General features: G+C 46.7%; 1 protein-coding gene and 1 long non-coding RNA gene across 5 annotated transcripts in view; one reads left to right on the top strand and one right to left on the bottom strand.

Annotated features, from left to right (window-relative positions):
• The first annotated feature begins 31 nt into the window (after positions 1 to 31).
• LOC135244846 (coiled-coil domain-containing protein 85A-like) lies at positions 32 to 27,142 on the top strand. Of its 3 annotated transcripts, none has more exons than XM_064317446.1 (4): positions 32 to 718; positions 3,964 to 4,957; positions 25,467 to 25,524; positions 27,002 to 27,138. In XM_064317446.1, exons 1-4 carry the CDS (start codon positions 491 to 493, stop codon positions 27,015 to 27,017), a joined length of 1,296 nt encoding a protein of 431 aa, XP_064173516.1. In that variant the 5' UTR covers positions 32 to 490; the 3' UTR covers positions 27,018 to 27,138. The 3 variants fall into 3 exon arrangements, with proteins under 3 accessions (XP_064173516.1, XP_064173515.1, XP_064173518.1); XM_064317445.1 differs by having other exon boundaries at positions 3,952 to 4,957; XM_064317448.1 differs by lacking the exon at positions 25,467 to 25,524 and having other exon boundaries at positions 3,952 to 4,957; positions 27,002 to 27,142.
• The window catches only part of LOC135244847 (uncharacterized), a 94,007-nt gene continuing 82,707 nt past the window's right edge, over positions 16,668 to 27,967 (bottom strand). The window contains exon 4 of one of the 2 annotated variants that reach the window (XR_010327070.1): positions 16,668 to 17,810. This is a non-coding gene — a long non-coding RNA (uncharacterized LOC135244847). Of the gene's footprint in view, positions 17,811 to 27,050; positions 27,148 to 27,967 lie in introns of those variants that run through there. The other variant, XR_010327069.1, reaches the window with a different exon arrangement.

The raw sequence follows: 27,967 nt of genomic DNA, 5'->3' as shown, positions 1-27,967 counted from the left end.
GAGAGAGAGAGTCCACTGTGTGCCAGTCTGCCGAATACCTCGCCGCAGTCACGATCGCTCTCTCCCTTTGCCGCTCTGCCTTTACAGGCAGTGGTACTTCCACCTAAATGCGGACAGTGACAGAGCACTCCAAGAGAAGAGGCTGTGCACGCGGTGGGTGGCGTGCTGACCGGCTGCCCAGGAGGGTCTCTTCAGTAGAGACAGGGTGGCAACTTGACTACAAAGAAGGCTGAATTAGAAACCTTGCACGCGAAGGGCGCAGATCAGTATACATTTTTGTCTTCTTTTGAAGTATTTTTTACTAGAGGACGATATATTCCTCTTGTCACCAAAGCAAAAATGGGATGCGGAGAGAAACCAAAAATGCGATACTCATAGTGGACTATCTTAACTCCACAGATATTGTGGAAAGAGCACTGTGATAAAGTGTAGGCGCGGGGCAATTTTATTTGAATTGTCATTTTCACTGTATTGGAATAACTTAAAATCAATGGAGATGGCAGCGCAGCCCCAGTTGGCAAAGAGCGCCGACAGCCCGGCGGAGGACATCTCAAAGCTCGCGGATGAGGAACTGCTGAAGTGGACTAAAGAGGACTTGGTGCGCCGCCTCCGGAGGGCTGAAGCCGAAAAGATGAGCGTCATATTGGACCACGGAAATCTGATCCGGGAGGTGAACCGCAGGCTCCAGCTGCATCTGAACGAAATCCGCGGACTTAAGGTGAGCGGCAGCGCGGACCACATGCGAGAGGAACGCGTATTTTCCGCTTTATTTGTGTCTTTAACACAGTGTGTGCGGTCACCTTACCCACCTGTTTTAAGCGCACACTAAAATTGAACTTAAAAAGAGACGACAAGGATATCTACACAGTTTTTTCAAAAGCACTTACTAGATAAATTCTGCTGACATATTACTTTTTCTTATTGTTGTTTATGAAGACATTTGAAGAAATATGCATATAGTTATATAATCCATATTTCGTAAAATCATTTGAAAAACATTTTTTTAAATTAATTGTTTGTTGCTATTCCTGTTTTACAAACATAATTGCGAAATTGACCAATTTCTACATGTGTGAGAAATTATAGAGGAAAGGGTATCACAAATAATTTTATTTGACAATGCACTGTGATACTTTATTGCTATATTTAGCTCTACGGTCAGCCAAAGGGAACACTTGTTGTAAACTGAATTAAGGGTCTTCATAGTAAAACCTAAGAGTGTTAAAGTAGGTAGATGCTCCTGTAAAGTACTGTATGCATGTCAAATCCGGTTTGACATACATACAGTTCACACAATATTTTACAAATGACTCAGAATCAATGATGAGTGCGCACTATCCAGATTCTTTCTTCAAATGAAAGAGCCAATTAGAGGGACAGATGTTTAGTGGCAAGAGACTCTACCAAAATACAGCTGAATGAAGAGGGCCACTTAGTGCAATAGATGTCCCGAGACTGAAATGAAGCACACTGAAATCAATAGGTTGATGGCAAACAGTTCCAGCGCGAGGTGGGGTTTAAGGTGTGTGGAGGAAGCTTTAACATAACCGCCAAACTGTCAGTGAGCAAACGAGAAAGCCGGTGTCTAGTTCTACACCATACTGACTCACATTGTGAACACAACAGCATGGATGCACACCCCACACACGCTCACATGCTTAAACCTCTCTCTCTTTGATCTGCACGCACACACACACACACACACACACACACACACACACACACACACACACACACACACATCCTGTTTACGGGGACCACCTTTTTACACGTCAAATCCACCTCCAGTTTTCATCTGTCGCTCTCTGACACCTCTGCCGAAGCATTGCTTCACGAATTTGGCATCTTGCGCTTGGTTTATTGTAGTCGAGTCCTGCTCGGTGCTTCCAGCAAGATCCTGGACTGGCTGTGGTATGGCCAACACTCTGCCGCCAGGGTCCTCACCCACACAAATCCCTGGCAACATGTCACCCCCACACCACCGCAGCTCCACTGGCTCCCTGTAAAGTGTCCTCACAATCCTTCTCTTCACCTGTAAGTGGCTCCATGGCTTGGCTCCAGCCTACACTTCTGACCTCCTATACCCGCGCCCGTGTCCTGCCATCCTCTGAGTCTGCCGTCGTCCTCCTTAACCCCGCCCGCCGATGCACACTAGGTGACCGAGCCTTTTCGGCCGCTGCCCCCAAGCTGCGGAACACCCTCCCACCTGCCACACACTGCCCCCCATACCATCAACACCTTCACACTGAAGACCCATCAGCACAGACAGACCCATCAGCACAGACTGGCCCATCAGCACAGACTGACCCATCAGCACAGACTGGCCCATCAGCACAGACTGACCCATCAGCACAGACTGGCCCATCAGCACAGACTGACCCATCAGCACAGACTGGTCCATCAGCACAGACTGACCCATCAGCACAGACTGGCCCATCAGCACAGACTGACCCATCAGCACAGACTGGCCCATCAGCACAGACTGGCCCATCAGCACAGACTGGTCCATCAGCACAGACAGACCCACCAGCACAGACTGGCCCATCAGCACAGACAGACCCATCAGCACAGACTGACCCATCAGCACAGACTGGCCCATCAGCACAGACAGACCCACCAGCACAGACTGGCCCATCAGCACAGACTGACCCATCAGCACAGACAGACCCATCAGCACAGACTGACCCATCAGCACAGACTGGCCCATCAGCACAGACAGACCCATCAGCACAGACTGGCCCATCAGCACAGACAGACCCATCAGCACAGACTGGCCCATCAGCACAGACAGACCCATCAGCACAGACTGGCCAGTCAGCTCAGACTGGCCCATCAGCACAGACTGACCCATCAGCACAGACTGGTCCATCAGCACAGACACAGCCATCAGCACAGACTGGCCCATCAGCACAGACAGACCCACCAGCACAGACTGGCCCATCAGCACAGACAGACCCATCAGCACAGACTGACCCATCAGCACAGACAGACCTATCAGCACAGACTGGCCCATCAGCACAGACTGACCCATCAGCACAGACTGGCCCATCAGCACAGACAGACATACCAGCACAGACTGGCCCATCAGCACGACAGACCCATCAGCACAGACTGGCCCATTAGCACCGACAGACCCATCAGCACAGACTGGCCAGTCAGCTCAGACTGGCCCATCAGCACAGACTGGTCCATCAGCACAGACACAGCCATCAGCACAGACTGGCCCATCAGCACAGACAGACCCACCAGCACAGACTGGCCAGTCAGCTCAGACTGGACCACCAGCACATACACAGCCATCAGCACAGACAGACCTACCAGCACAGACTGACCAGTCAGCACAGACTGGCCAGCACGGCACTGTCCCTCCCGTTTTTAGTCATTTTTACCATCCTTTTTGTTTCTTACTTTTATAAACAGTGTCCTTGAGTCTGAGAAAGGCGCTTTAAATCAAATCTATTATTATTATTATTATTATTATTATTATTATTATTATTATTATTATTATTGTAGATGGAGGATGGCGTGCCATTTTCACAAAATAAAGCATTCAGTCCTGCAGTATAACATGAAGCAATGATGAAATAATTTTACAGCTTTTGAGATAAATGCTGGGTACGTACATCACCCCAGACATTTCTTTAAAAAAAATAACAAAACATTGGGTTTCTGTGAGTTGGTTGAGTTACCAACATGTCCACGTTCTGCAGAGAAAATATGATCTGGAAGCATCTGCAACACAGCTAGGAAGTTGCGGTTTATTGGTGTCTTAAAAAAATGTCGAACCATTGCTGCTACATTGTTGCTCACCACAATAATGCAATCCTGCTGTGTGGTGAATGTGATGTGTCATGAACAGCGCACACTTGGGCTCCCCCTACAGGCGTGATGTAACGGTTCATCTCTGTCTCTCTCTCCCGTCCTGAAAATGGCGCTGGCATCCCAATTAAGGACGTGAACCAGAAGCTGCAGGAGGACAACCAGGAGCTGCGCGACCTGTGCTGTTTCCTGGACGACGACCGGCAGAAGGGCAAGCGGGTGTCGCGGGAGTGGCAGCGGCTGGGCCGCTACAGCGCCGGCATCATGCGCAAGGAGGTGACGCTCTACCTGCAGAAGCTGAAGGAGCTGGAGGCGCGCCAGGAGGAGGTGCTGAAGGAGAACCTGGAGCTCAGGGAGCTGTGCGTCATGCTGGACGAGGAGAAGGGGGCGGGAGGAGCAGGCGGGGTGGGGGCGGGGGCGGGGCCCGGGATGGCGGGCTGCCGGAACTCGGTGGACAGCCAGGGCGGCCCGTTCCCAGCCTCGGCCCTGGGGGCGGGGCTGCTGCGGGACCTGGGCGACGGGAGCAGCACCTCCAGCGCGGGGAGCACGGGCAGCACGGACAGCCCCGACCACCCGCAGCACAGGCCTCAGCTCCTCGCCCCCGCCCCCGCGCCCGCAGGGGGCAGCCCCGAGCACGCGCACAAGCCCCGCCCCGCGGAGGGCAGGCGCAGGAGCGCCAGCCCGGACTTCCCCCTGCTCCCCTCCTGCCGGCCCCGCTGCGGCTCCCTCCCCGGCCCCGACCACAAGGCCCTGCGCGGGCCCAGCCCGGAAAAGCCCGGAAAGGGCGGGGCCCGGGGGAGCCCCGAGCCGCACGCCAAGCACGGCGCCGCGGAGACGCTGGCTCAGAAGCACCTGCTGGGGGCGGGGCAGGGCAGCCCCGAGCACTTCCAGAAGCACAGGGCGGGCGCGGGGGGGTCCGGCTGCGGGAGCCCCGAGCCCAAACACGCCCCGGGGGGCACCCCCGAGCACCTGCAGAAAGGGCGCGTGGGCGGGGCCAGCCCGGAGACTCTCAGGCACCAGTACAGCTCCAGTCCCGAGCACCTCAAGTTCGGCAGCCCCGGCAGGGAGGCGGCGCAGAAGAGGCCGGGGGGGGAGGAGCTGTCCCCCCACCACCGGAGCCTCTATAACGGCGTGAGCGGTGGGTCCTATGGGGCGAGGGCGGGGCGGGGGTGGGGTCAGGGCGGGGGATGGGGCAGTGGGGGGCAGGGCGGGGGTGGGCCAGAGGCAGGGTGGGGGCGGGGCAGAGGGGGACAGGCCAGGCCCTGTGGGGCACTAGCGGCACACCTCACTCTGCGCTACGCAGCACTGTCACACTCAGCCCTGCGGGGGGCGCTGTTACTCAGGAGGGTGAAATCAGCACTGTGACACTGCTGTGTGCACTTAGCATGGAGTCAAGCAGCATGTCACACACACACACACGCAGACACACACACACACACACTTAGACCCAATCACATGTGCAACCACACACACGCACACACACATACACACACGTACACACACACACACTCACACTCACACACATGCACACACGCAGGCACATACACACACACACACACACACTTAAGATACGCACGCGCACATGGACACACACACACACACACACAAATGCACAGGCAGCCACACGCACAAGCACAGAAACCCTTGGGTCTTCCTGGGGAGTTCAGCAAGGCCTTGTTCATTACTATCAGTACCATGATCATTTCACTTATTTTTCTGCTGCAGGTCCAAAGGTATACATTTTAAAGTTTTAGAAAACGCATTTGGTACAAAATGACAAAAACAGACAAGGTCATAAAAGATGTGAGGATTATGACCATTAGAGCTTTACATTAGGAAGTGCCGCCTATTGTAATGATGTTATAGTTTCCTAATGAGCTGTATCACCAGATGTTAGGGATTTCACTGTCTCAGGTCAGGCATTGGAAATGCCACTTTTAAAAATGTTATGGTTGTTATATACGTAGCTTCATTAACTATATGGAAAAGTTGCCTTTTGAATGAGAGGAATAAATCTGAAAGTGCCAATGCAGAATCTACCCCTGCATACAATGAGCTCCATAATGTTTGGGACAAAGACATCTGGCTCAGTACTCCAGAATTTTAGATTTGCAATCAAACAATTCACAAGTGCTCAGCTTTTATTTAAGGGTATTTTTTTACACTTTGGTTTGACCATATATAAATTACAGCACTTTTTATAAATATTCCCCCATTTCAGGGCATCATAATATTTTGGACAAACAGGCATCACAGGTGTTTCTGATTAGCAACTGAACACACCTGACGAATCAGAAACAACTGTGATTCCATTTGCCCCAAACATTATGATGCCCTGAAATGGGGGGAATATTTATAAAAAGTGCTGTAATGTGTACATGGAGAAAACAAAATGTGTGTAAAAATAAGCTTAAACAAAGCTGAGAACTTTAACCACATGTGAATTGTTCGATTACAAATCAAAAATCCTGGAGTACAGAGCCCAATCCAGAAAAAAATATGTCTTCACACTGTATATGTAAAACCATTCCACCATCATTTTCCACATTTCTACTACAGCCTCACTTTACCTTGCTAGATCAGTAGGGCTACCCAACCCTGTTCCTGGAAATGTACGGTCCTGTAAATTTTCATTCCAACTCTAACAAAGCACATCTCATTCGACAGCTAGCGATCTCATTGAGCTGGTAGTGAGTAGAGTCAGGTATGCCAAATCAGGATTGAAATGAAAACCTGCAGGACGGGAGATCTCCAGGACCAGGGTTGGGCGGCACTGAGTTAGAGTGTGATAAAGGGGAAGCACAGTGTTTGCCTGGCTCATGCTTTTATCTGCTGTGGTTGGTAATGATTTCCTGGATAGAAACTGCTGTGTGGCCCAGCTGTCTGAAACCACAGGACTAATTCCTGGAGGGGAATTATTTGCCTTGCTTTGCTATAAAATGAATAATATATAACGGGACCTCATTTACAGCAAATTCTCCTGAAATGGAAGGCAACTCCATCTAAAAGTGCCCCAGGTTTTGCAAATACCTTTATTTACTTAAAAAAACATATATGATTTGACTGGCGAAAAAGGAATTCATATTATTATTGGTTTTTTTTAACGCAGAATGATTTGAATGGTAAGAAATGGACTAATTGCATTAACTCTGATTGGATTTGTCTGTCGGCTTACGGCTAAAACTGCAATTAAGAGCGAGGCTGGATGCCGTGCGTTTGTACGGTAGGGCCCGGCGGTCTGGGGAACAGTGGGGGTTCTGTTCTAAGATAAATAGGCCTGTCCGCGCTCCGTCACCCCTTTGACATGGGGAGCCAACGGGGGACCAGTCGATGGAGACTGCTGGCGCCCAGTACCGCGCTCTTAATGATGCCGAGAGCCAATTAGAGCAGCCGGTCCCGGGGTCAGCCACACACGGGCACCAGTCAGCTGACCACCGCTTTTGTTGTGCTGGATTCTAATTTTTTAATTAAAAAATGCGCAATGGAAGTGCGGCATCGCTGCAATCGCTGGGGCCGCACATGTTGCAACTGTCAAAATGCTAACTAGCTTCTCCAATGCAGTACAGTACATGTAATGTCTGGGAAAGTTGCATTTTTATTAGTTTCATTTTGTATTCAGTAACTACTAGCTGATGTAGGCATGTACCAACTTGCCAGCTGGATTACCTAGAGTAATTTGTTTATTCATTTAGCCAAGTCGACTACCTGCTAATGTTAAACTAAGTTAGCTCAGTTAATTGAATGAGTTGATAAAATGACAAATGCTAATTAACTAGTGTGGAAAAGAAACTGAATGAAAAGTATGAACGTGGCCTGTACTGTATACCCATTTACCATGCTTTATTAGTATAGGCTCATCAGTGACGCAATGCTGCACTAACGGGAAACGCTATTGTATCTGGAAAGTGAGTCGTCAGTCAGTTGTTGCTATGTACATTACTATGGTGATGACACTGCATTCTATGGCGTATTATGATTTCTTTTTTTTTTTTTTCCCAGCAGGCTCCTCACCTTTAATAATGCTGACTCTAAAACTATGTGTTCCTGAATTGGTCAGTCTCAGGGGGACATGTTTCCTCCAATGGTATTGTACCTTGCAAAAGAGTTTAGTGCAGATGAAAGTATCTGCAGGTGAGAACATGAGAGTTAGCCCATCTTGGTCTAAATGGTAATAATACATGTTGACAGCACTTAAAAATTAAAGAAGGTATATGAAAACAACTAAAATAGTAACAACAAATATAGCAAGAGATAATTAGTAGATTCATAGAGATAAATAGCATCCATCCATCCATCCATCATCTATACCCGCTTACTCCTGGTCAGGGTCGCAAGAGGTGGTGAAGCCTATCCCAGCATGCATTGCTCAAGGGCAGGAATACACCCTGGACAGTTCGCCAGTCCATCCCTGGGCACACACACACCTTTCACTCACACGCTCATACCAAGAGAGAACGTGGGAGAAGGTGCAAACTCTACACGTCTTCTTGCTATGAGGCAACAGTGCTACCCATTGCACCACTGTGCCGCCCACTAGATAAAAAGCAAAAAAAAAAAAAACTACATGCTATTCAATGCATCAAGGGAGAAATAGAAGATGCATATAAATACATTGAAAACAGCCATAAAGGCAGACAGGGGCACACTACAATAGGAGAGGAGTATATATATCACTGGAGGTAAATGGAGAGATGGACAGATCTGGCAGGCAAATAAAGGAAGGAGGAAAAGTGGGTCTTGACTGACCTCTGCTGATTCACTCTTCACAGGCCCTCATCCGTCCTTTGCCAAAACCACTGCCACGTTTTTGGACCGAGGAATTACACCATGACCGTTTAGCCAACTGTTTCGGCTGAATCTCCGAAAGCGTGTGGGATTATCCCTTAAGAGGTTTTGACTTCATTTCGCCCCCCCCATCCCTTGCAGTTTATTCCCTAGGCAACTGTCCTCCTCAGCCGATGCTGCATTTTGGAGAGGATAAATAGATGCGCTTAAATTACACTGTCATGATAAAAAATGTCAGTATAGATTTTGCAGGAAAAAATTGCTGAACAAAAACAATGCCCTCTCCCCCCTACAACACATTTAAAAAAAAAATAAATTAATAAATACGAAGCTCTGACCGAGACATCTTAAAACTTTCATCTTTCTCTGCCTTTGGAAGAGGCCGGAGTCCTGGGGAGTTCCTTCACGGCGTTTATGTTCTCCTGTGGTGTGAATCCCGGGTGCGGATACCGCTGCAGGACGTGGGCCCCTGGAGACGTGCGGCCGTTCGTGGCTCTCGTCTTTCTGTTTAAGAGCGCTTAGCCTCGCGCGACGCGACGCTTATCTTACCGCCGTGGTTTCGTCTCAATAAATGAGACGTGAATTAAAGTCCAGACACCTTTACTAATGATCTTAATTATCTTTTATGGCTACGGTGGTTGAAAGCCAGGTTGGTCTATTGTGGCGCGTATCGCCTGGGGGAGCAGGGGTGCGGGTAAAATGGGGGCGGTGGTATTGGCAGAAGGGTTGTTTTGTGCGTTTGCTGATTCAAGCATGTCTTCGGGCGTGCTCTAGGATAAGCAGCTGAACAGAGCGCGGTGGTGTATGCTACATGGGAATGGTACTGAGACGCAAGACCGCTACTGTAATCTGCAAAGCCTTTTCTGCGCTTTTACAGAAGAAAAATCTGGGTTTAATTTTGCTGTCTGCGGCTGTGGTGCCACAAAGGTAAACCCGGGTTGTGAGACCTGAGTGGGAAAAAAGATTGATGCATAAACTGCGGATCTGGGAGCCGTACGCTGAGCGCACTGTTCAGAAGCCGCTGCGTTGTAATGCTGGCGATGCTGTCTGCTTCAGAACACCTTCCCCGACGGGCGTCTTCAGAAGTTTAACCTTTTCAGAAGAGAAAGGCTTCGCAGCAGCGGCAGGAAAGGACAGGATCGAGCGTTCCCAGACAGAATCCCCTCCATACTGCGTCTTTTTCCCTGTAGGAATGCCTGTGGTCCGACAGAACTTTGTGAAAAGGGCACCAGCTACAGCTGCAGGCCTGCAAACACGGTGACCTTGAAAATCACTTTCCCTTTATGTGTAATCCAAATATAGCGTCTCGGCCAATAGCTGCCCTGTCGTCTATTTTCGGACCTCTTTCCATGTCAGTGGTTGAGGAAGAAAACTCAGACAATCAGTCAATCAGTTGATCTGTCAGTCACCCAATGAATAATGAATGGCAGTGTTGTTCTCAACAGAACTGTTGTTGTGCTGGAAACGGGAAGGCACAAAGAGTCCATCTCACATACAGTTCATTCTGCAAGGTGTCTGGGTTATGTTTTTCCTTTTTTACATTAAGATATGGAATTTAGCTGCTGTTCCTTTCCAAAGCGAATTACACATAGTACAGTTTTAAATACAATCCATTTATACAGCTTTTTAAAAATCCATCTGAAGTAATTCAGCTCAAGTGTACAGCAGCAGTGTCCCAGCTGGGAATCAAACCTGCAACCTAGTTGTAAGCCTGCCACCCTATTTTCCTCTATGTGACTGCTAATTGCTAACATCTATGTCCTCAACTTGCAATGTGGTTTTTGCAGAGCAGGAATATGGTATACTACTCAGAAATTAAACTTTTGTATTAGAAATGGAGAAAGCAAGATCGTAATTCGTTTATGATCGAGGACAAAGCAAATAGCGTTTAGGTTAAATCTGGTCCATGTCGCCATTTAAACTGCACTGTGCATATTACAGTGAGGACCATTGCACTATAAATGAATTATTATCATTCAGGAGACTTTCTAACTGATAGATCAGTAACTTTTAGGGCTGTGGACTGTATGTTCATGCATTCATTCATTTATTAAATGAGACAGTAGCAGTTAAAATTACTGCAGACTGCAGTCAAACTCCCACACATGCTGGACTGAGGAAGGTGGCGGAGAAATGGGGCATGCAGTATGAATTAAAGCCCAATTGCATTTGTTAGCCCATCACATTGCCGCAGTGTCATTAAGTATCAATTTGGGAGATTGGAGATGAGCAATTGAGCCTACAAATTTGCAGTCCCCCAGCTGAGCCGTGCAGTCATCTTGTGGGAGAACTACACAACTGAGGCAACTAGGGCATTTTACTAGTCGACCCCAAGGAGTCCATAGCTGCCAATGAGCCAGGAGAGTGCCAGCATACCAAACCCTGGGCTCAGCCACCCCATCCACATCTGTGCGTTAGCCGGGGGGAGTCTCGTCCACAGTTGGCACTGGCATCATTAGATTCATCATGTCATCACCGTTGGATACGGGGCCATGGGGCCAGTTCTGCACCAGCGTTGGGTGATTGAGGTCAATTCCATTTCAGCTCTGTCAATGAATTGAAATTCACCAGAAACACTTACCCCCTAACGCATGGCTTCCGTTATGGTGCATTAGTGTGATGGAGATAACCAACACCTCTTTTAACTGAGAAAAAAAAAGTTTTGACTGATCACTGCTGAAATTTAGACTGTGGTTTTTCAGCAACTACTGCCAATAAAATGGCAATTCCCAAACAATTTAGAACAGGGCTATTGATGCTGAAAGGAATAGAAATACATTTTATGACGTTTCTTTTCATGATCTGGTAATATTGAAGGTGTCATTTCAGGAGGGTGACCTGTGATCTTTCCTGCAGTCCACTGCTTCACATTCATCACACATGAATGAAGACAGAGACAGCAGATTTTGAGCCATTAAAAGTCATTGGTGTACAGTAGGACTACACAAAGCCTGAGTAGACCATTCACCTGGGTGTTTAGCTTTTTTGTCCAATTGAGAAGCTGCATTCCTCTGACCTTCAGTGCTAATAAGAACCCCTGGGTGTTACAAAAGAGTTGTGCTGTGGTGGGAATCTGTTCAGCATTAATGGCTTGAGCTGGGTTTGACCGTTAAAAAGAGTCAATTAGGACAGATTACCATTATGCTGTGGCATGAGAACTTAGTCGCAGTGCACCCATTTAAAAAGCAGTTAGCTGCTGGTGTTGTCGCTCTTTAATCAGGCCAGCCTTCATGTTTAAACAATATATTGAGGTGGAAAAGAATAGTAAGCACTGGATTTCATTCAGGGAGTTTAGGCATGCAGTCTTATGGGTGGTTTTCAGACACTTTTGTCATCACACATTTCGTGGAGCTTTTTGTTGAGAGAACCAAAGATGGTGCAGACAGACATGAACAGGTTTCCTCTGGAAAGCTTCTGGCCTAAATGAGGAACACTGCTAACCAACACACAAAAACCAAAGCAACAATGTCCCATAAAAAAGTACCAAGCAATCAGAGTTAGAAAGGTGCAGCAGGTGCTTCAGTCCATCAGTACCATCGTCAGAGTTAACCTTACATATATTTTAGATTATGGCTTACATTTGCATGTATATTTATGATTAGGCCTATATTGACGATGACATTTACACGTACAATTCTTTTTTGTATTCACAAGCAGTGCTACATTCTAATGCACATTTGCATGCACATTTGCAAGTATAATAAAATTTACATTAAGGCCTACATTTACCTGTACATTTATAATTGATTACCTTGACAGCTAGGGATTTAGCAGATTCTCTTATCCACAGCTTCCATGGATTAGCCTGGTGCAGAAGCTCTGTACAAGTCTATGTGATTGAAATTTGAAGTTGGGATTGCATCTTTCAAAAATAATTGCCATAGTAACTGGTCAGAACATGTATAGTCTACATGGTGTACTTTGCTCCCACCATACACCCCCCCCCCTCATAATTACGAAAGAATTATGAGCAGTTAACAGTCACTAGGACATAAATTAGCCTTATTTAAGTATTGTAAAATGAACCCTAGGGAATGCCTCAAGTCAATGCCCTTTATATTATTTATGTGCCACTGATACTGGTAAGAGCTGGAATACAAAATGATGTGAATCTTGAGTGAGGTTAAACAGTGATTTATTGTCCTCTGCCTCAGTGTGGCCTTACACACCCAGTACCCTGTTTCTGTGTGACATTGTGGCACCCCTGTGACGGACTGAGATAAAGTAAATCATTTTGGAGGGATTTATATGAAATCTCGGGGGATCCTTATCTCCAACTAAAGCTGTGACATATTCCAGAAATGTATTACTTGCACAGTGTTCCCTGCTGCAATGCCAAAGATTCCGACGTAACCACAGTCAGGCAAGATGCCCGGTGTTTGAGCTATATTAAAACAGCAATGTCATCTGCAGAGACAGTTTTTAAATACATTTTACCATTATAAATGGGCATGGCGAATATTTGAGTCTCTCTTGCCAAATATTACGCGAAGGCCAAAATAATTTGTATTACAGGCAGCGGTAACTGGACATCAATCAACCCACCAATGGGCTGTATGTCTACTGGATCAGTCACGGAAATGCAATCAACTGAGCGATGACTTGTTGATCAGAAGAGCTATAGCCTCATTTTCCTGCCAGTACTTGCTTGAGGGAAAATAAGATTTGATCACCTGTAAAGCCCTTTTATAGTAATGATAAGAATGGATTGCATGTCTGGCGGCTTTCATCTGACAGAGCTTCACAGAGCGAGGGGGAAAAAAAACGCTACTTTGACATCAGTCAGCCACACTGACCTGGGGCATGCACGGCAGCCATTTTGCATGAGCATTTGATGGCTTTCTGATATTGCAATTTTTGTATTCCTTAGAGCAGGGCTGCCTGCCCAACCTTGTTCCTTGGGATCTACCGTCCTGTAGGTATTCATTTCAATCCTAATTTGGCACACCTGATTCTCAACAAGATCTCTGGGTGTTGAATGAGGTGTGCTTTGTTAGGGTTGGAGTGAAAACCATACAAGATCTCCAGGAGCAGGGTTGGGCAGTAACACTGATTCCCCACCTTTGGAAGTCGCTCTGAACAAGAGCCTCTGCTAAGTGAGGGTAATGTAATATATTATTAAACCGCTTAATATTTGGGATGATTGGGAGTTTAGCTCAAACACTAATGATAAGAACCATGGATTTTTCATGAAAAAACTGGGGGCCAGACTTAATAAAGGATTGTGACTGCTTTTCTGACGTGAAAGCAGTCATTGCAGGGTCGCAATGTCTATGTCAGGTTTACTAAACAGACGCAATGAGTCAAAATCACTATTAGGATGTTCTGTATTTTACGGGGATTACATCATTCTGCGACTTGCCTTCTCATGCATAGTTAACTGTGTTCATGCATATGTATACCTGGACTGAACGCACTAAAACAGGGTTGAGATTATGTAAATTAGCCCAATTAAGTATTCAGTCTAATTGACTAAAGCAGGCATTAATTGCGACTCCCCCCATTGCGTGAGCATTTTTAGCGCTCCTGAAAGCCAGCGGTAATTTGACTGTGCAGAGAGAGCCTATAGCTCACACACAGGATGCAGGAGGAGAGTGTGCGGCTCAAGTCAGTTTCCCTTGTGGGCTCCATGGGGTGGAGATTTAAAACGAATTCATCCTCTGATACGTAACGCTCTGGAAAGGCACCAGGATTTTAAATATGTTTCACACATTTCCTCTAATCACTTCTCATTTATGTTCAGATATAATGTGAAATTTTGTCTTATTGAAAGGATACAAGACTTCTATTGAAGTCATCAACAAGCTGTTATTAGGCTATGAAAACGCAGTTCTGAATTTAAATTGCGCTGCATATACATTCAGTGGGGTTTATATTGAATTGTAAATACAGTTTTACCTTCCATCACAAGTTAATCTAAGTCTATTCCTTCAGCCCTGGGATTTGCTCATTTCTCTGCTTTTCTGTTGTTCTGTTGATGCTAATATTCTTTCCTTAGTTGGACCACCACCCGTGTCTTTTGCCCTCGTAAAGTTTTTCTTTTTGTAAGCTGCCAAACATCATGCCATCTTTTCTTTACATCTACGGTTCATATTATTATACGTAATGAATTTATTTTGGATGTGATGTCACTCCTAATTTTTATCCTATCCATTGGTGTAGTATTCCTATAGTGTAATACGCCGTTGTGAAGTTGTGTCTTGTTGAACATTACCTATGTTTCCTTATCTGTAAGTTTTCTTTATCTGGTGGTTCCCTCGCTACTTGTGTCTGATTGCTCTGTACTCAGTGCCTTGTAATATGGATGTGTAAGCATTCCATATAGCTTCTGACCCTTTTTATGGGTGTCTCCTACCACAAAATTGCGAATGAGGGTGTTTATTTGGAATTTATTTGGTTGCGTAATTAGAACGAGTCTCGGTAAATCGGTCGTTGATGTGGCGGTATCCGCATCCTCAGCAGAGCTGCAGTATAGCGAATGCTTTGCGCTGCGACCAATTCCTTAGTAAATCTAGGACCTTAGAATGTTCTCACCATGCCAGTATGGAATATGGGTTATCTACAAAGAGACAACGTCCTTCTGGAATGTAGATCATTAGTTAAGTTTCCTTATGATGGACATAGAGATGTCGGGAAAGTTTAATTGCTGTATGATCACACAGTATGAGCATCCACATACAGTAGGCTGTCATTCTGAACTTTCAGGGGTGTCACCTTGTGAATGCGAAAATTAAAATCTTAGGAAACGGTGAATCAGCAGGTTATGATACTTTATTAAATATCTGAGGACGCTGTGAGCATGAAGACAAAGAGCACTGCTGTAAAACAGTCTGTGTGCAGTATAAACTGAGCTGGGTCACATTAAACTGGAATGGGTGAAGCTGTAGCACACAGGGCTCCAGAGCAGTCAGGGCTGGGGCTGGCCAGGCTAGGCCCTGAGCCCCAGTAGCAGCAGGGGGGTGGGCTAGCCTGGCAGGCCAGAGGGGCTGTCACTAATCTGTGGGGGGTGGGGAGGAGACTGCACTTTTCCCCCTGAGCATGTTGCAGCGTGAGGGGAATAATTAAGAACACCACCCCACCAATCAACCCCGACAACCCCCCCACCCCACCCCAACCAACTCAACCAAAAACATTAAGTACAGGTGAAGTTTTACGCTGAATTACCAGCCCAGGGGAACAGAACTATAGCTGTTTCAGCACAGCACTGTTGTTCTCTGAGGCGTGTTCAAAGCAGGCTTTCTGACGTGTTTAGAGACCGGTCCGAGAGGGCCTTTTTCAGCGGAGCGTTGACCGAAACGCAGCCCGCCTCTGATAAAGCGTATAAATGCCCGCACACGCGTGTGCGTGGGGGAGGCGCGGCTCGGGCGTGGCCTGCAGCGGCCGGAGACGGAATATGCGCGGCTCTCTGACCCGGGCCGACCCGCGGTGCGCGCGGAGGGCTCCGAGCAGGCGGGGTGCCTGGCCCCGGCGCTGGAGGAAGTGCTGATGCATCATGGTCCCGCAGACAGGGAGGTGACTTAGAGGTGGACCGGCGGCGCGGAGCGGAACAGTGCGAGCGTGCCGGGTGTACTGAACCGTCCAGGTGGCTCCGGTGCGGAGTGTTCAGTGACGACTCGCCGTGAGGGAAGGTACTCTGTGTGCTCAGAGTTTTGTTGTACGAAACATTGATTTCTTAAGATTTAATTCAGTTAAGTTGACGTGCATATGTTGCGCATGCTCGCAATTTACATGTCGCAAAATTAATTTATATGTAATTAACAGTCTAGATTTTCAGTGTTCAAACATTGATGCAGGTCTAGTAGTATCCATTGTGTGTACACACACACACACACACACACAAATGCTGTCTGTGTGTGGGTGTGTGAGCATATTTATATATACAGTTAAATACAAAAGTATTAGACAGTCATGAGTTGTTTTTCCTCGTTACTAATTCAATTTGTGTTTGCAAATGAAACAGTGACTGTGATGCAAAACTATATTATATATTGAACTATATTGCCACAATGTCATTCAATGAGTGACGCCCCTCTATTCCAAGTCAGCATGCGTACATTTGTGCATGCATTTTGTCCCTGTGCTTTGGACAGGCCTGGTGAGACTGCTGAGCTTTTGGGTGTAGCCGTCTATGTTGAGGTCACCAAACGCGTGGGCAGAAACAGATGGCTGCTTCCACAGCCGAGGAGCAGGGATATATTTTCTGGAAGGAGCGGTTCGTTCTGAGGGCTATAACTCTCTACGTAATTTTTCAGAATTTCAGATTGTTTGTTCTTCGATTTGGCGGAAAAAAAAACCCACACAAATTTTTGAGCATCAGCTATGATAATCCCTGCATGACGCTTTTCCTCAAATCTGCACATTTTCAGAAGTATATCTGGGCACTGTCTGATGATGCTGAGCTGCTTTGTCGACGTTCCTGATTGGCTGGCACAGTTTTTTAAGCGGGGGACAGAACTATGTGGCAGAACGGAGTTAGGCCAGCAGGCTTCCCCAGGGCTCTGTCCTAGTCTGGGCCAAAAGGATCAGAGCTTTCCCTCTGCATAGAAGGGCAGGCTTCCAGCCACACTGCCTGGGGTAACAGTGGCCTTCATCCCCATTAGCTTTGCTCAGAAAGCAGCTTAAAGGCTATGGCCAGGGAGACCCTGATTATGCATTGAGGGTTTGGTCCAGTGTGCTAATGTAACTGGTATGATTTGACTTTGGTAGATGATAAGGAAGAATTTTTTCATGGTCTGACTGTATAGCTTGCTACTAGCACAGCAAATCATGAGTAGCACTGCCAATCAGTAAACTGAAGGTTGACTTGTTCAACCTTATATGGGTTGTTTGCCTCTTGCGTATGGGGGCATTCTGTTTATTTTTCTGGATTAGTGCTTAAATTGTAAGCAGTGCCATCCCAACATACAATTTTATTCTCCCAAAACATTCCAGGAAGGTTTGGGTAAACGTTCTCAAGACTTTTTGATGTCATCTCAGAACAGAATCAAAATCTAACCGGAATGTTCTTCAAACGTCCCGTTAGCTGGAATGGTGCAGGGGGCCCTTCATGCTCTCAGTAGGAGCTGTTGAGCCACACGCTGTGTGATTCGGGCCTTGGTCTCTCACAGGTGTGCGGCCACACCTGCTCAGACTCTTTCATGACTCCTCGGCAGTGCCACCCTTTGTTCCAGCCGCTCTCTGGAGCGCCTCAACATCAAAGCCTCAGACTGAAAGGAAAGAAAGAAAAGGATGCAAACGAAGGTGAAAAATCACGGGAGCCATCGGCGTGCGCTGGATGCAGGGAGCGGATGAGGAGCAGCTGAAAGCTCTCCCTGTGTTAACGTAGTGTGGGTACATATACTGAACCACTGCAGTTTCAGTGTAGTAGATTACTCGTTTTATTTTTGTGAAGAAAAAGCGTTTCCCTTGATTTAATGGAACTGATGCTCAGTTTATAAAAAAAATAAGCAACTCTCCCAGAAACAATGGGTTAACAGCACCTGCAGACCCTCTGTGAGGAGGCGACATCGTCTTCAGCTTTAAGTGACGAGCGACGCCGCTGTAGCTGTTTATTCTCCCGGCTTCCGGATCTTTCCCCGGCTATTTTTAGGCCTCGTCTCCCCGCGAGAGGAGGCCGCCGCCGCTCTGGATGAGCTGGGAAATGATGTCACGGGCAACGGCAAGGATGAGATTGCATTTATTTACACTTCCTAAAGCCACACGCCATTAGGAGCCCTTCAGTAGAATCTTCCAGCATGGAAAATGGGGGTGGAATTACCTGCAGGATATAGTGCCTTACACAGCGATGCCTGACTTTGCAGCGGTACGGTTTAATCTACCAGACATAACATTAAATGTGGGACAGTCAGGGTCATCCTTTGGTTTCCATTGCTGGTAGCATAAGTGACCATTTATTTTAATTAAATGAGAATTTTACTCTTACATATTGCGCTAGAATGTAATTAAAACTGTGACACATGGCTGCAAAATAATGAGGAAACTAGGCAGTTTCTTTCAGTCCTTGCACCAATTAATCGAGCAAAGCAAAAGAATCAGAACATCGATTAACTCCCTGAATGTTTTACTCGGTTCAGTTGAAGGAAACCCAAGGCAGAGCATCTATGGCTTTAGCTGAGGCACTTATTCTCTGTTGTTCAGGGGGGGAAAAAAACTGGAAGAGTTTCTTTTGTGGAAGAGAGTAGAGAGTGGACCCTCAGCTAGGTCAGTAGAACAGGCAGCCTTTAGTCTGTTACGTTATTATTTAACTAGGTACCCTAGCCCGCTTGCTAGTGATTAATCTGCTCTTGTGCTGGTCAGAAAGAGAGCTGTATGACTGAAGCCTCGAATAAGGTCTTTATTCGGGGTGAGTGCCCTGGTTGCACGAAAGCACGGTTTTCAATCAGGCTAGCGAGCGGCGGCACTTTGCCAATCGGCCCTACAGCGGGCCGCTGGCGGGCAGTTGTGGTAGTCGTAGCCGTACGAAACTTTAGTGTCCCTCATGGGCGAAATTTGTTCTGTGGCCAAACAAAATCAAACATCAAACATCAGCACAGTACTTACAGTACATCCGAGACATTCCATTATATTACATGAAACATGTTAAAAGGGGACTGGACTGGTTATTTGCTACTTAAAGGGTATAATGGCAAGGATGAGTCATCACCTGTACCCGTTATCCTCCCTGAGAGGGACGGAAACATCTACCTGAGGAGAGGACACCGAACTCTGTCGACGGGGGGTGGGCTGGGTCATTTAAGATAATCTCTGCTTTCTTAAATGCATAGTATAGTGCTGATATTGCTGCTGATTTTAAGACTTCTCCCCAGCCTGTTCGGGTTGGCTGTACGTGTTGTAGTGATGCAGGCAAGACGAGGATCTGCTGTGAAGAGAATGCTAAGGTGCCCGGCTCTGCTCCTGAGGAACCCTGCAGTGCCCATGCAGAACACTGCTGGAAGTGGAACCAGCAGCTGCCACTGAGCGTGGCCCGGTAGATAGAATATCATCGAGTGAGGAAGCGAATTTGTTTTATTTGTCTAGGGAAGAAACTCTGCGCCTTGAGATTTTAGATTTTCATTCTCGTTCCTTCGCTGTGTTTACTCTACTGATTGAGTCAGCAGCGACTGCAGCTGTTCACTATGGACCAGCCAAACCAACAAGAACAAGAAAAGTGACTGTGCTGGAAAACTATAGAGGAAATCAAGTAAAAACCATCATTTCAACCACCCCCCACCCCCTTGCCTTTGGAAAGTAGGTCAACAAGGTCCTAAGCCCAGAGATATTGGGAGAGAAACTCATTAAATGTTGACCTCGGGTGGTATGTGCAGTGGTATGGGATTATAGGATGTCGGGAGGACGAAGTCTTAGAGCAGGAGGATGACCATCGTAATGCCATCTCTCTCTCTTTTTACTGGCTATCATGGCTATACAGATAATATACTATTTATTAGCAGAAACTGACAGGGAACTTTGAACGGGCTGCAACAGTTTTCCCGATGACGGCTTATGGAGCAGGAGGCAGCCCGCTATCTCAATGCGACTCTATTTGCAGCTCTCTTTGAAGCATATTTAGTAAAGGACATTATGCATATTAGTGGTGCCGGCACTTCTGATAACCTGGCAACCCCTCACCATTGTCATGGTGCTGAAAAAAGGAACAAAAAAAACAATAAAAGCCATGGCCACCTCAACTGACAATGAAATCGAAATGAGAGTTTCTGTTGTTGCAAATGAGAGAAGGTTGTATGTTCAGATTTGATTCACACGCCTCAGGCTCCGGCATCTGAATTAAAGCTGGCGTGGCGTCAGGCAGCAGACGCCATTAGGGGAACGCGTGTGCGGACGATTGCTTCTCCCACGCGATCGTCAGCGCCCGAAACACGCGCGATCGCTGAGGAGTGAGGTCACGCCGCTGAAATCGGCCTTCGTGACGTGTGATGAGAGTTTGCACGCGGTCTTCGCGCGTCGGGTCTCTGACACGCACAGAGGACAGCCGACGTGTCTTCACTTCCAGAGTGAAGACTCTAAGCCAACGGACAAGGGGCGGTGTGAATCATTACCCTGGTGGACCTGGGTCAGCGCAGTGAATCTGTGCAGTTACGCAGTCAGGGGCAGCGCTAGGGCCCAGATCAGCTGGCTTAGAGGCCATAATGCACGCATTGGCCAGCTCCCTACAGTTTTAACGGGCGTTAACAGTACAGTGTAAACTCTTCTGATAGGACAAGCCCCCACAGTTCCTATCGGCCTACTTTATCTGGGACAGACACTGTGCTCTTTTAGCTCATTGGAACGAACATTAAATTGCACAAACTGGGCTTTGGTTGCTGTGGGACAGCCGTGGTTGGAGACAGGGGTCTTGACTAAATTTTACTGGATGAGTATATTAATATACAAGTTAGATGTTCCCACAGCGTCGTAAACATGCTTTGACAGATTCTGCTCAGACCACTTGCTGTGTCCCTGTCCCCCACCGCTCCCCTCCCTGCTTTTTTTGCATGTGTTTGATGATTGGCCTGGCAGATGCCCTTGCTAATGGTAACAGCGCTAGTCAGAGGTTCGCTGGGGTACCGAGGCAGCAGGTGGGGGTCCTGATCGGACCAGGGCTTAAGGAGGCTAACGGGGAGGGGGAGGCTTGAATAATAGCCCTCTCGGCTACCTGTCAGAACCCCCTCTTTAGGTTAAGCAGCCCCCCTGCAACCTCTACCATACACAAAAATGAATAGCTGGTCATTAATGCCGTCGGTCAGCCTCTGTGGCTGGAGGGTCTTTATTTGCTTTTGCTTCCCACCACACATTTAGGGTAAGATTTATACAGCAGCGTTAACATCTAGAGCAGGGTGATGGACAGCCTCACTGGAGGAGCTGATTACTGCCATGCTGTGTCACTTTATAATGCCGGACTTGTCACGTATAGAGGATTCTGCATGTGTGTGTGTGTGAGAGAGAGAGAGAGGGAGGGGGAGAGAGAGAGGAAGGGAGGGAGAGAGAGAGAGATAGAGAGAAAGAGAGATAGAGAGATTGTAAGAGTAGCTCTTTTTGTTATTTAAACCACTGCTCTTATTCCGTCCCATTGCATGACCTATGAGGGGGGCGCATATTCAGGGGAAAGGGGGGCACCATGTGCCGGAACCCTCTATTAGGGTTACTATGACAGGGGACTGAAAGACTAGAGGCTCACCGTTTCTTTAAATTTTGTCGATCACCATAGAGAATTCTCTTCCGAGCCTGAGTTTTTTTTCTTTCTTACTTAATCCCGCTCCCACTGTGACATGAGAGCCAGACACCACAAACTGGCAGTTATGTAGGCCAGGAGAAGAAAAGGCCAGAGGATCTGAAAGGTACACAGTGCTCAGCGCGCTTCTAACTTCAATATAAACAGGACAATATGGCGTGCAAGTAGGCCAGCTGCAAACCCTGCGAGAACAGCAGGAGCGTAAAGGTGGTGGTTAGGGGCCTCTGCTAAGCTAGCCAATCACGCCTATATTGTAAGTACACACCGCACCATCTTCATGCTCTTGTTCCAATAAATAGCATGTTCGAAACGTGTGTTCTGAACAGAGACTCTGTGGTTAGATGGGGTCTGAAAGCATGCACAGCAACACATGCGCAGTCACGCACCTGAACACGCACACCTACACGCACACGCGTGCGCGAACGTGCGTGCGCACAAACAAACGGGCACGCACTCCCTCACCTTCTCACAGGTTAAAGTGGGGCTGCGGGACTGAGCGGCCTCCTGTCAGCCGAATTATCCGGGGGATCTGTGACCTGTAGGGAATGTTATATACTCGCTCTGCACTTTGGAACAGCGTCGCTGCTGTCGCCAGTATCTCTGGCCATTGATATGAGGGTCCCCTGGAACAAGGCCTGTGATTCTAGTCGGAGGCCCTTGCTCACGGTCCACGACGCACTGGGGGTGCGAGCGCGCTGCGCGGGGTGTGTTTAAGGAAGGACAGCTGTCGGGGGATCAGACGAATTCACCAGCGCGAGCCTTGGGCATGTTTTATTTGATTAAGTAAATAATTGATGTTGCTCTTTGCGGAAGGTTAGGGCGTCTTGATGTGAAATTTCAGGGTATTGATTGCAGTAACTTCAGCCTTGAGACATAAATAAGGACATTCGGGCCAAACCCAGGGCAGAGCCTTTATTACAAAACCAGAGGAGCATCCAGGAGTAACACAGAAAAGCCATTTTCGCATAGCTTAGTCATGAAATTTGTCATAAACACTTTTTTTTTTTGAAAGCATAAATTCAACCATATAAATTATGGTTGTAGGAGAGCCTGATAAAGATTGAGGAACCACTGCAAAGTCTGAAACAGAGAGAGCCCGGGCAGCTGTGTCATGTGTTTGACGTTGTTCTAGGATAAGAGACAGACAGCAGTCAGCTTAATTCTTTAATCACAGTGTTGTGCTGCCCAGAAGTGACGTGTAGTCATAGCAACAGATCCTTGATAACAGTGATTTTCATCTGGTCGGCCAGGCTGTCTGAATAACTTGCATTTAGCCGCGCCCAATTGTTCTAAGCTGGGACAGGGATGAACGTACCCGCTCGTTAAAATCTTCATTCGAATAAAGGTTCCGCATTCGTTTGTTTTACCCCGTGCCTTCAGTCGTCTCAGATGACTAGATCACGCGACGCAGTTGTCAGAGCCGCAAACGGAATCGAATGAAAAGCGTCTCGTGCGGAAACGCGAGGCAGTTATCGTTTAATGCCGGGTTTTTAGTCGCGTCTGAGGAAGAGGTTGTGATTGATTCACACTGTTCTTCTCACAATGAATTAGGACGACCCCCAGCCGTGAAATCAACCTTTCTGGAGTTGGGGTCTTAAGCCTTTTATTTCAGACTGCAGTCATTCATGGTACCGTGCCTGCAGGCTGACGAACGACTGAAGACGCTGTGGAGACTTTCAAGTCCTCTCAAACCGGTCCTCAACTGTCAACTCATTCACTGAGAAAACACGGCGTGTTTCGTGAAAGAAAAACAAAACCTTCCGATTCACAAATAAGACTATTCATGAGAAAACAAACACACAGACATATTACAAGAATAATACTGACGTATGGACAGAATAGGGACAGAAATGTGAGAAACGAGGAGAAGGGCTAGTCATGGAACGCCTATCTCGCCTACGGTACAGGTGGTACAGCAAACCCAAAACACCGTCAAACACTAAACTGTGGAAATGCGTTATATCAACTTAATATTCAGATCAGTTTTGTGCTCAAAATACCGGAGCCATCTGTTTATCAAGAGGTAATGTCAAATAAATTCCACCCTTGTGTTTTACAATTATCATGCATGTTTGTGTGTGTGTGTGCGTGTATGCATGTGTCAGTATGTACTAGTGCTCATATGTGTGTTTGTGAGTCAGCATGTGTTTGTGTGTGTGTGTGTGTGAGTGTGTATGCATGTGTCAGTATGTACTAGTGCTCATATGTGTGTACATGTGTGTTTGTGAGTCAGCATGTGTTTGTGTGTGTGTGAGTACAAAAAAAAATAAAAAATACTAAATCACATTTGTGTATGTGCGTCTCCAGCACTAATATCAGATCCGTTTCCACAGCAGAAACATTCTATCACACCTCGTTTCAATTTGGGAGGGCCTGCTGGGGTTGGGAAAATGAGGTGGGCATGTGTGAGCCAGACAGGAAGAGCAGCTCTGTGCTCAGATATTACAGGGGGCAGGCAGACTCTTTACAGCAGACAAGCAAAATTGACAAAGATGGGTTGACTTAATGACTGTATCATAAATGGGTCACAGTTGCCAAAGATGGGTTGACTTAAGGACTGTGACATAAATGTATATATATAAAAAAACTAAACAACATCCTCTTACGCTGAAAAGCAGATTCCTGCTATAAACCCCAGTGAAAGTAAAAGCATATGAAACAAGCCAAAGAAAGCTAATTTAGAAACAGCAGTGCAAGAACAGTGGGAATAGGGCCTGTGTGTCTTATATTCTCCTGTTTATTTGTATACACTAATTACCGCCCTCTCAGGGTATGAACACACTACCAGAACCCACACATCTCAGATATGCTGCAGTGCATTCTGGTAAAGATGTTCTGGTAAAGATTTAAGTATGTGTTGAGCCTTATAAATTCACTGTCAGGGAGACTGCTGGGGGTCTCATCCTGTTAAGGCCCTGTTCTAGCGCATGGCCGTGTGATCTGGCATTTAATCCAGACCGTGCCGGAGCCGACTGTGGCTGGCAGCCCTGTGTTGCGAAACACAATTGGCTCCAGGTCTGTCGGCCAGAATTTCAGCTTCTGGTCGTACACTAGTGAACCCTGCTGGCGGGCACAAGGCCACAGTTGAGCTGCACATTGAGTGTTTTCCTCCGATTCTTGTCTGTGCGAGCCTGACTTGGGAACAGTGGTGTGGTAAAATATGCATCACAGCTGCTGGAGAAAAGGTGTGTGTGTGTGTGCGCCTGTGTGTGCATGTGTGTGTGTGTCTCCAAAATAAGGAGAAAAGGGGGAAAAGCATAAAATCCTGCCATACTAATTTTTTATATTTTCAAACCTTTAACCTAGTGTAAGGCAAGCCAAGCTCTTAAATGAGCGGGCACTAAAGTAACTGATTATTTGTTTTTGTTTTGATTCAGTTTGGCTTGATTATTCATTAAATTTTTCTTTATTATTTATTGGCTTGGCAGAAGCCCTCATTTACGGTGACTTGCGTAACTAATATTTTCAGTACCATCCCTTTACAAAGCTGGATATTAACTGAAGCAATCGATACCTAAAATGTATAACAGCAGGGCCCCACTAAAACTTTACATCCGCAGGCTCAGCGCCCTCCAGCTATGCCACTCTGCCACCCTTGGTGGGTCTCACCGGCACATTCAGATTTATTTATCGTAATTTATTTATTTTTTTGCAGCTCTAATATCGGCTGGCTGTTGCAGTGCCTCTTGTAGAAGCGTAAAGCTTTGGGACAGGTAAGAATCTAATACCGCGACAGAGACGACAGATTTCTCTGAGGTATCAGAGATTTCATTGAATGGGAAGCACACCAAAGTCACTTTATTTCTCAGTTGTTTTATATGGTTATTTTGGGACTGAAGAACCTGACCTCTTTCTTAAAGTGAACATTCCATAGTTTCTATGGCATTGCCATGGTAACGACCTATAGAGTTCAAGTCAGCAGAGAGCTTCTACTCGCACACAGTAGAATCACAGAAAAAGGAAAATTAGAGATGAGAGTTTCCATTAAGAGCATTTAATAGGGCTAGTCACAATGCGTTTATGCCACTGAAAGTCAGACAGCACTACGATTCACAGGTAGCTGAGCACATGCAGAAAGCACTAAAGACTGCTGCTAAAGCATTTGTTGAATCAGATCAAGCTTAGCATCTCAATAGTTTCTCACTGAGCACTAATCAGATAATGCTCTTCAAATACAGTTAGCTTGCCGTAAGTTCGGTTATCTTTGTGAATGGTGGATATGACTCATGGTGCCGGTGAGTATTAAAGATGGGGGGGAGGGGGGGGGGGGTGTAATTCAGTTTAATAACTGTGCTGTGGTGTAGTTTCCTGAAGACCAGTCCCAGGAGAGGTGGAGACTGTCTCATTTCTCAGCACTGTCTAAAGCCTGTTCCAGGCAGGACAGTCATTGGGGTGTGTTAATATTTCATAGGAGAATAATATAACTTCCTCAGGACAGGAGTTGGGTTCATTGTACTCCTCATTTTTTCATTCCACCATAGGCACCCATGAGGTATGCTCATGGGTGTGCGCTTTAACACACACACACCCACCCGCATACATGTGTACATTCGTTCAGAGACAGACACAGACACACACCCACACACACACACACGCACATGCACACGCACACGCATGCAGAGACAGACACAGACACACACCCACCCGCATACACATGCACATGCACACACATGCAGAGACAGACACAGACACACACACAGACACACACACACACACACACACACACATGCACATGCACACGCATGCAGAGACAGACACAGACACACACGCACTTACATGTAAACATACACACACACGCACACACCCGCATACACAAATACACGCACACACACGCATGTGCACTCACACAGGTGCACACACACACACACACACACACACACATATATATATACTTTCTCTCTCTCTCTCTCTCTCTCTCTCTCTCTCAGGCACACACACTCAAAGTAGATGTTATTACAAACAGTGTAAATGTCTATCCACACAGAGCTCACTCTTGTACCCTCTCTGACTTAAAAAAGTGACATGGGGTGCACACGAAACTCAAGTCTTTGGCCTCTTGGGAAAGAAAGATAAGGGACCAGAATGATCAGTTCTACAACTTTGTCGCTGTGTCCAGTGTCAAACATCCAGTGCCATTTCTGTTCTCTTATCAGAATGTTTGTTCATTGTTTGTGTCATTCTTTCTTGCAGCTTCGATGCATCTTGACCCCAGCCTCCCCTGGATCCAGCTCTAGGCGTTTGGGAATGACCATCGTCCCAGCCTTCAGAGAGACTGACGGTTCCTTCCCCTTAAGTGCTCAATAAAAACCTGCCCACTTCAGAAAGCACTGTTGCCCCTGGAAACCATTGATTCTCATTAATGTAGACCACACCCCCAAGCCACCTCTGAACTTTGTCATTGCACATCAAGGACCCAGAGTTACCATTGTTTCTGGAGATATGGAAAAACACTAGTCTTATATGGAATTTGCCCTCTGTTGGCAATGGAATAGTCCTACCTCCTTGAACAGAATGCATAAAAACAACTGGACGCAAAAACTTTAAACGAAAAGTACATCCTCCCCGAATGTTTACAGAAACTGCTACAACTAGAGTGGCTACCTGCTGAGAAAATTCCGAATCAACCGTCCCCGCCCCCACCCTGGGACACCCCCTGTTCCCAACCCGGCCCCCTCCGGTCCTGGAAATTCATAATTTCTGCGAGGCGGTGAGACAGAAATAACTGAATATTCCTCTGCCAGTGAAACCCGCACAATTATGCTGCGTTCCCCATCGAGTGAGTGTTCATCTCCACTAAAGACACGGCTTCAGGCATCGTGCTGTTTGTTTGTTTGTGAGGGGGCTGAACTGCACACATAATACCAAGCCCAACAGCTACTTTGTAATCCTGTGATCTTTTTTATTTTTGTTGACAGATATATTAAAAAAAGAACTTAAATCTTTATGTTTTTAACAGAAAATGACAGAGTAGTTTAACTGCTAGTTTTCTAAATACAATTATAACCATTATTATTTTTGATGTACTGGTATTATTATAAGAGAAAAAATGATTATACTAAGAAATGTATGTATGATATAATAAAGGGTCTTTATGTAAAAGGCTTATCCACGACAGGCTGTTTTTTGGAATGGCGGTATAGTGTATGGTGCCATGGC

This window comes from Anguilla rostrata, chromosome 18, assembly GCF_018555375.3.
Source record: "Anguilla rostrata isolate EN2019 chromosome 18, ASM1855537v3, whole genome shotgun sequence".
NCBI lineage: Eukaryota > Metazoa > Chordata > Actinopteri > Anguilliformes > Anguillidae > Anguilla > Anguilla rostrata.
This window is presented reverse-complemented; position numbering and strand designations above follow the sequence as displayed.

Excerpts from the sequence above, each read along its gene's own strand:
- LOC135244846 (XM_064317445.1), top strand. The coding sequence starts at position 491 with ATGGAGATGGCAGCGCAGCCCCAGTTGGCAAAGAGCGCCGACAGCCCG. Across the intron at positions 719-3,951 it reads ACGAAATCCGCGGACTTAAG|GACGTGAACCAGAAGCTGCA; the intron begins GTGAGCGGCAGC and ends ATCCCAATTAAG. Across the intron at positions 4,958-25,466 it reads CCTCTATAACGGCGTGAGCG|CTCTAATATCGGCTGGCTGT; the intron begins GTGGGTCCTATG and ends ATTTTTTTGCAG.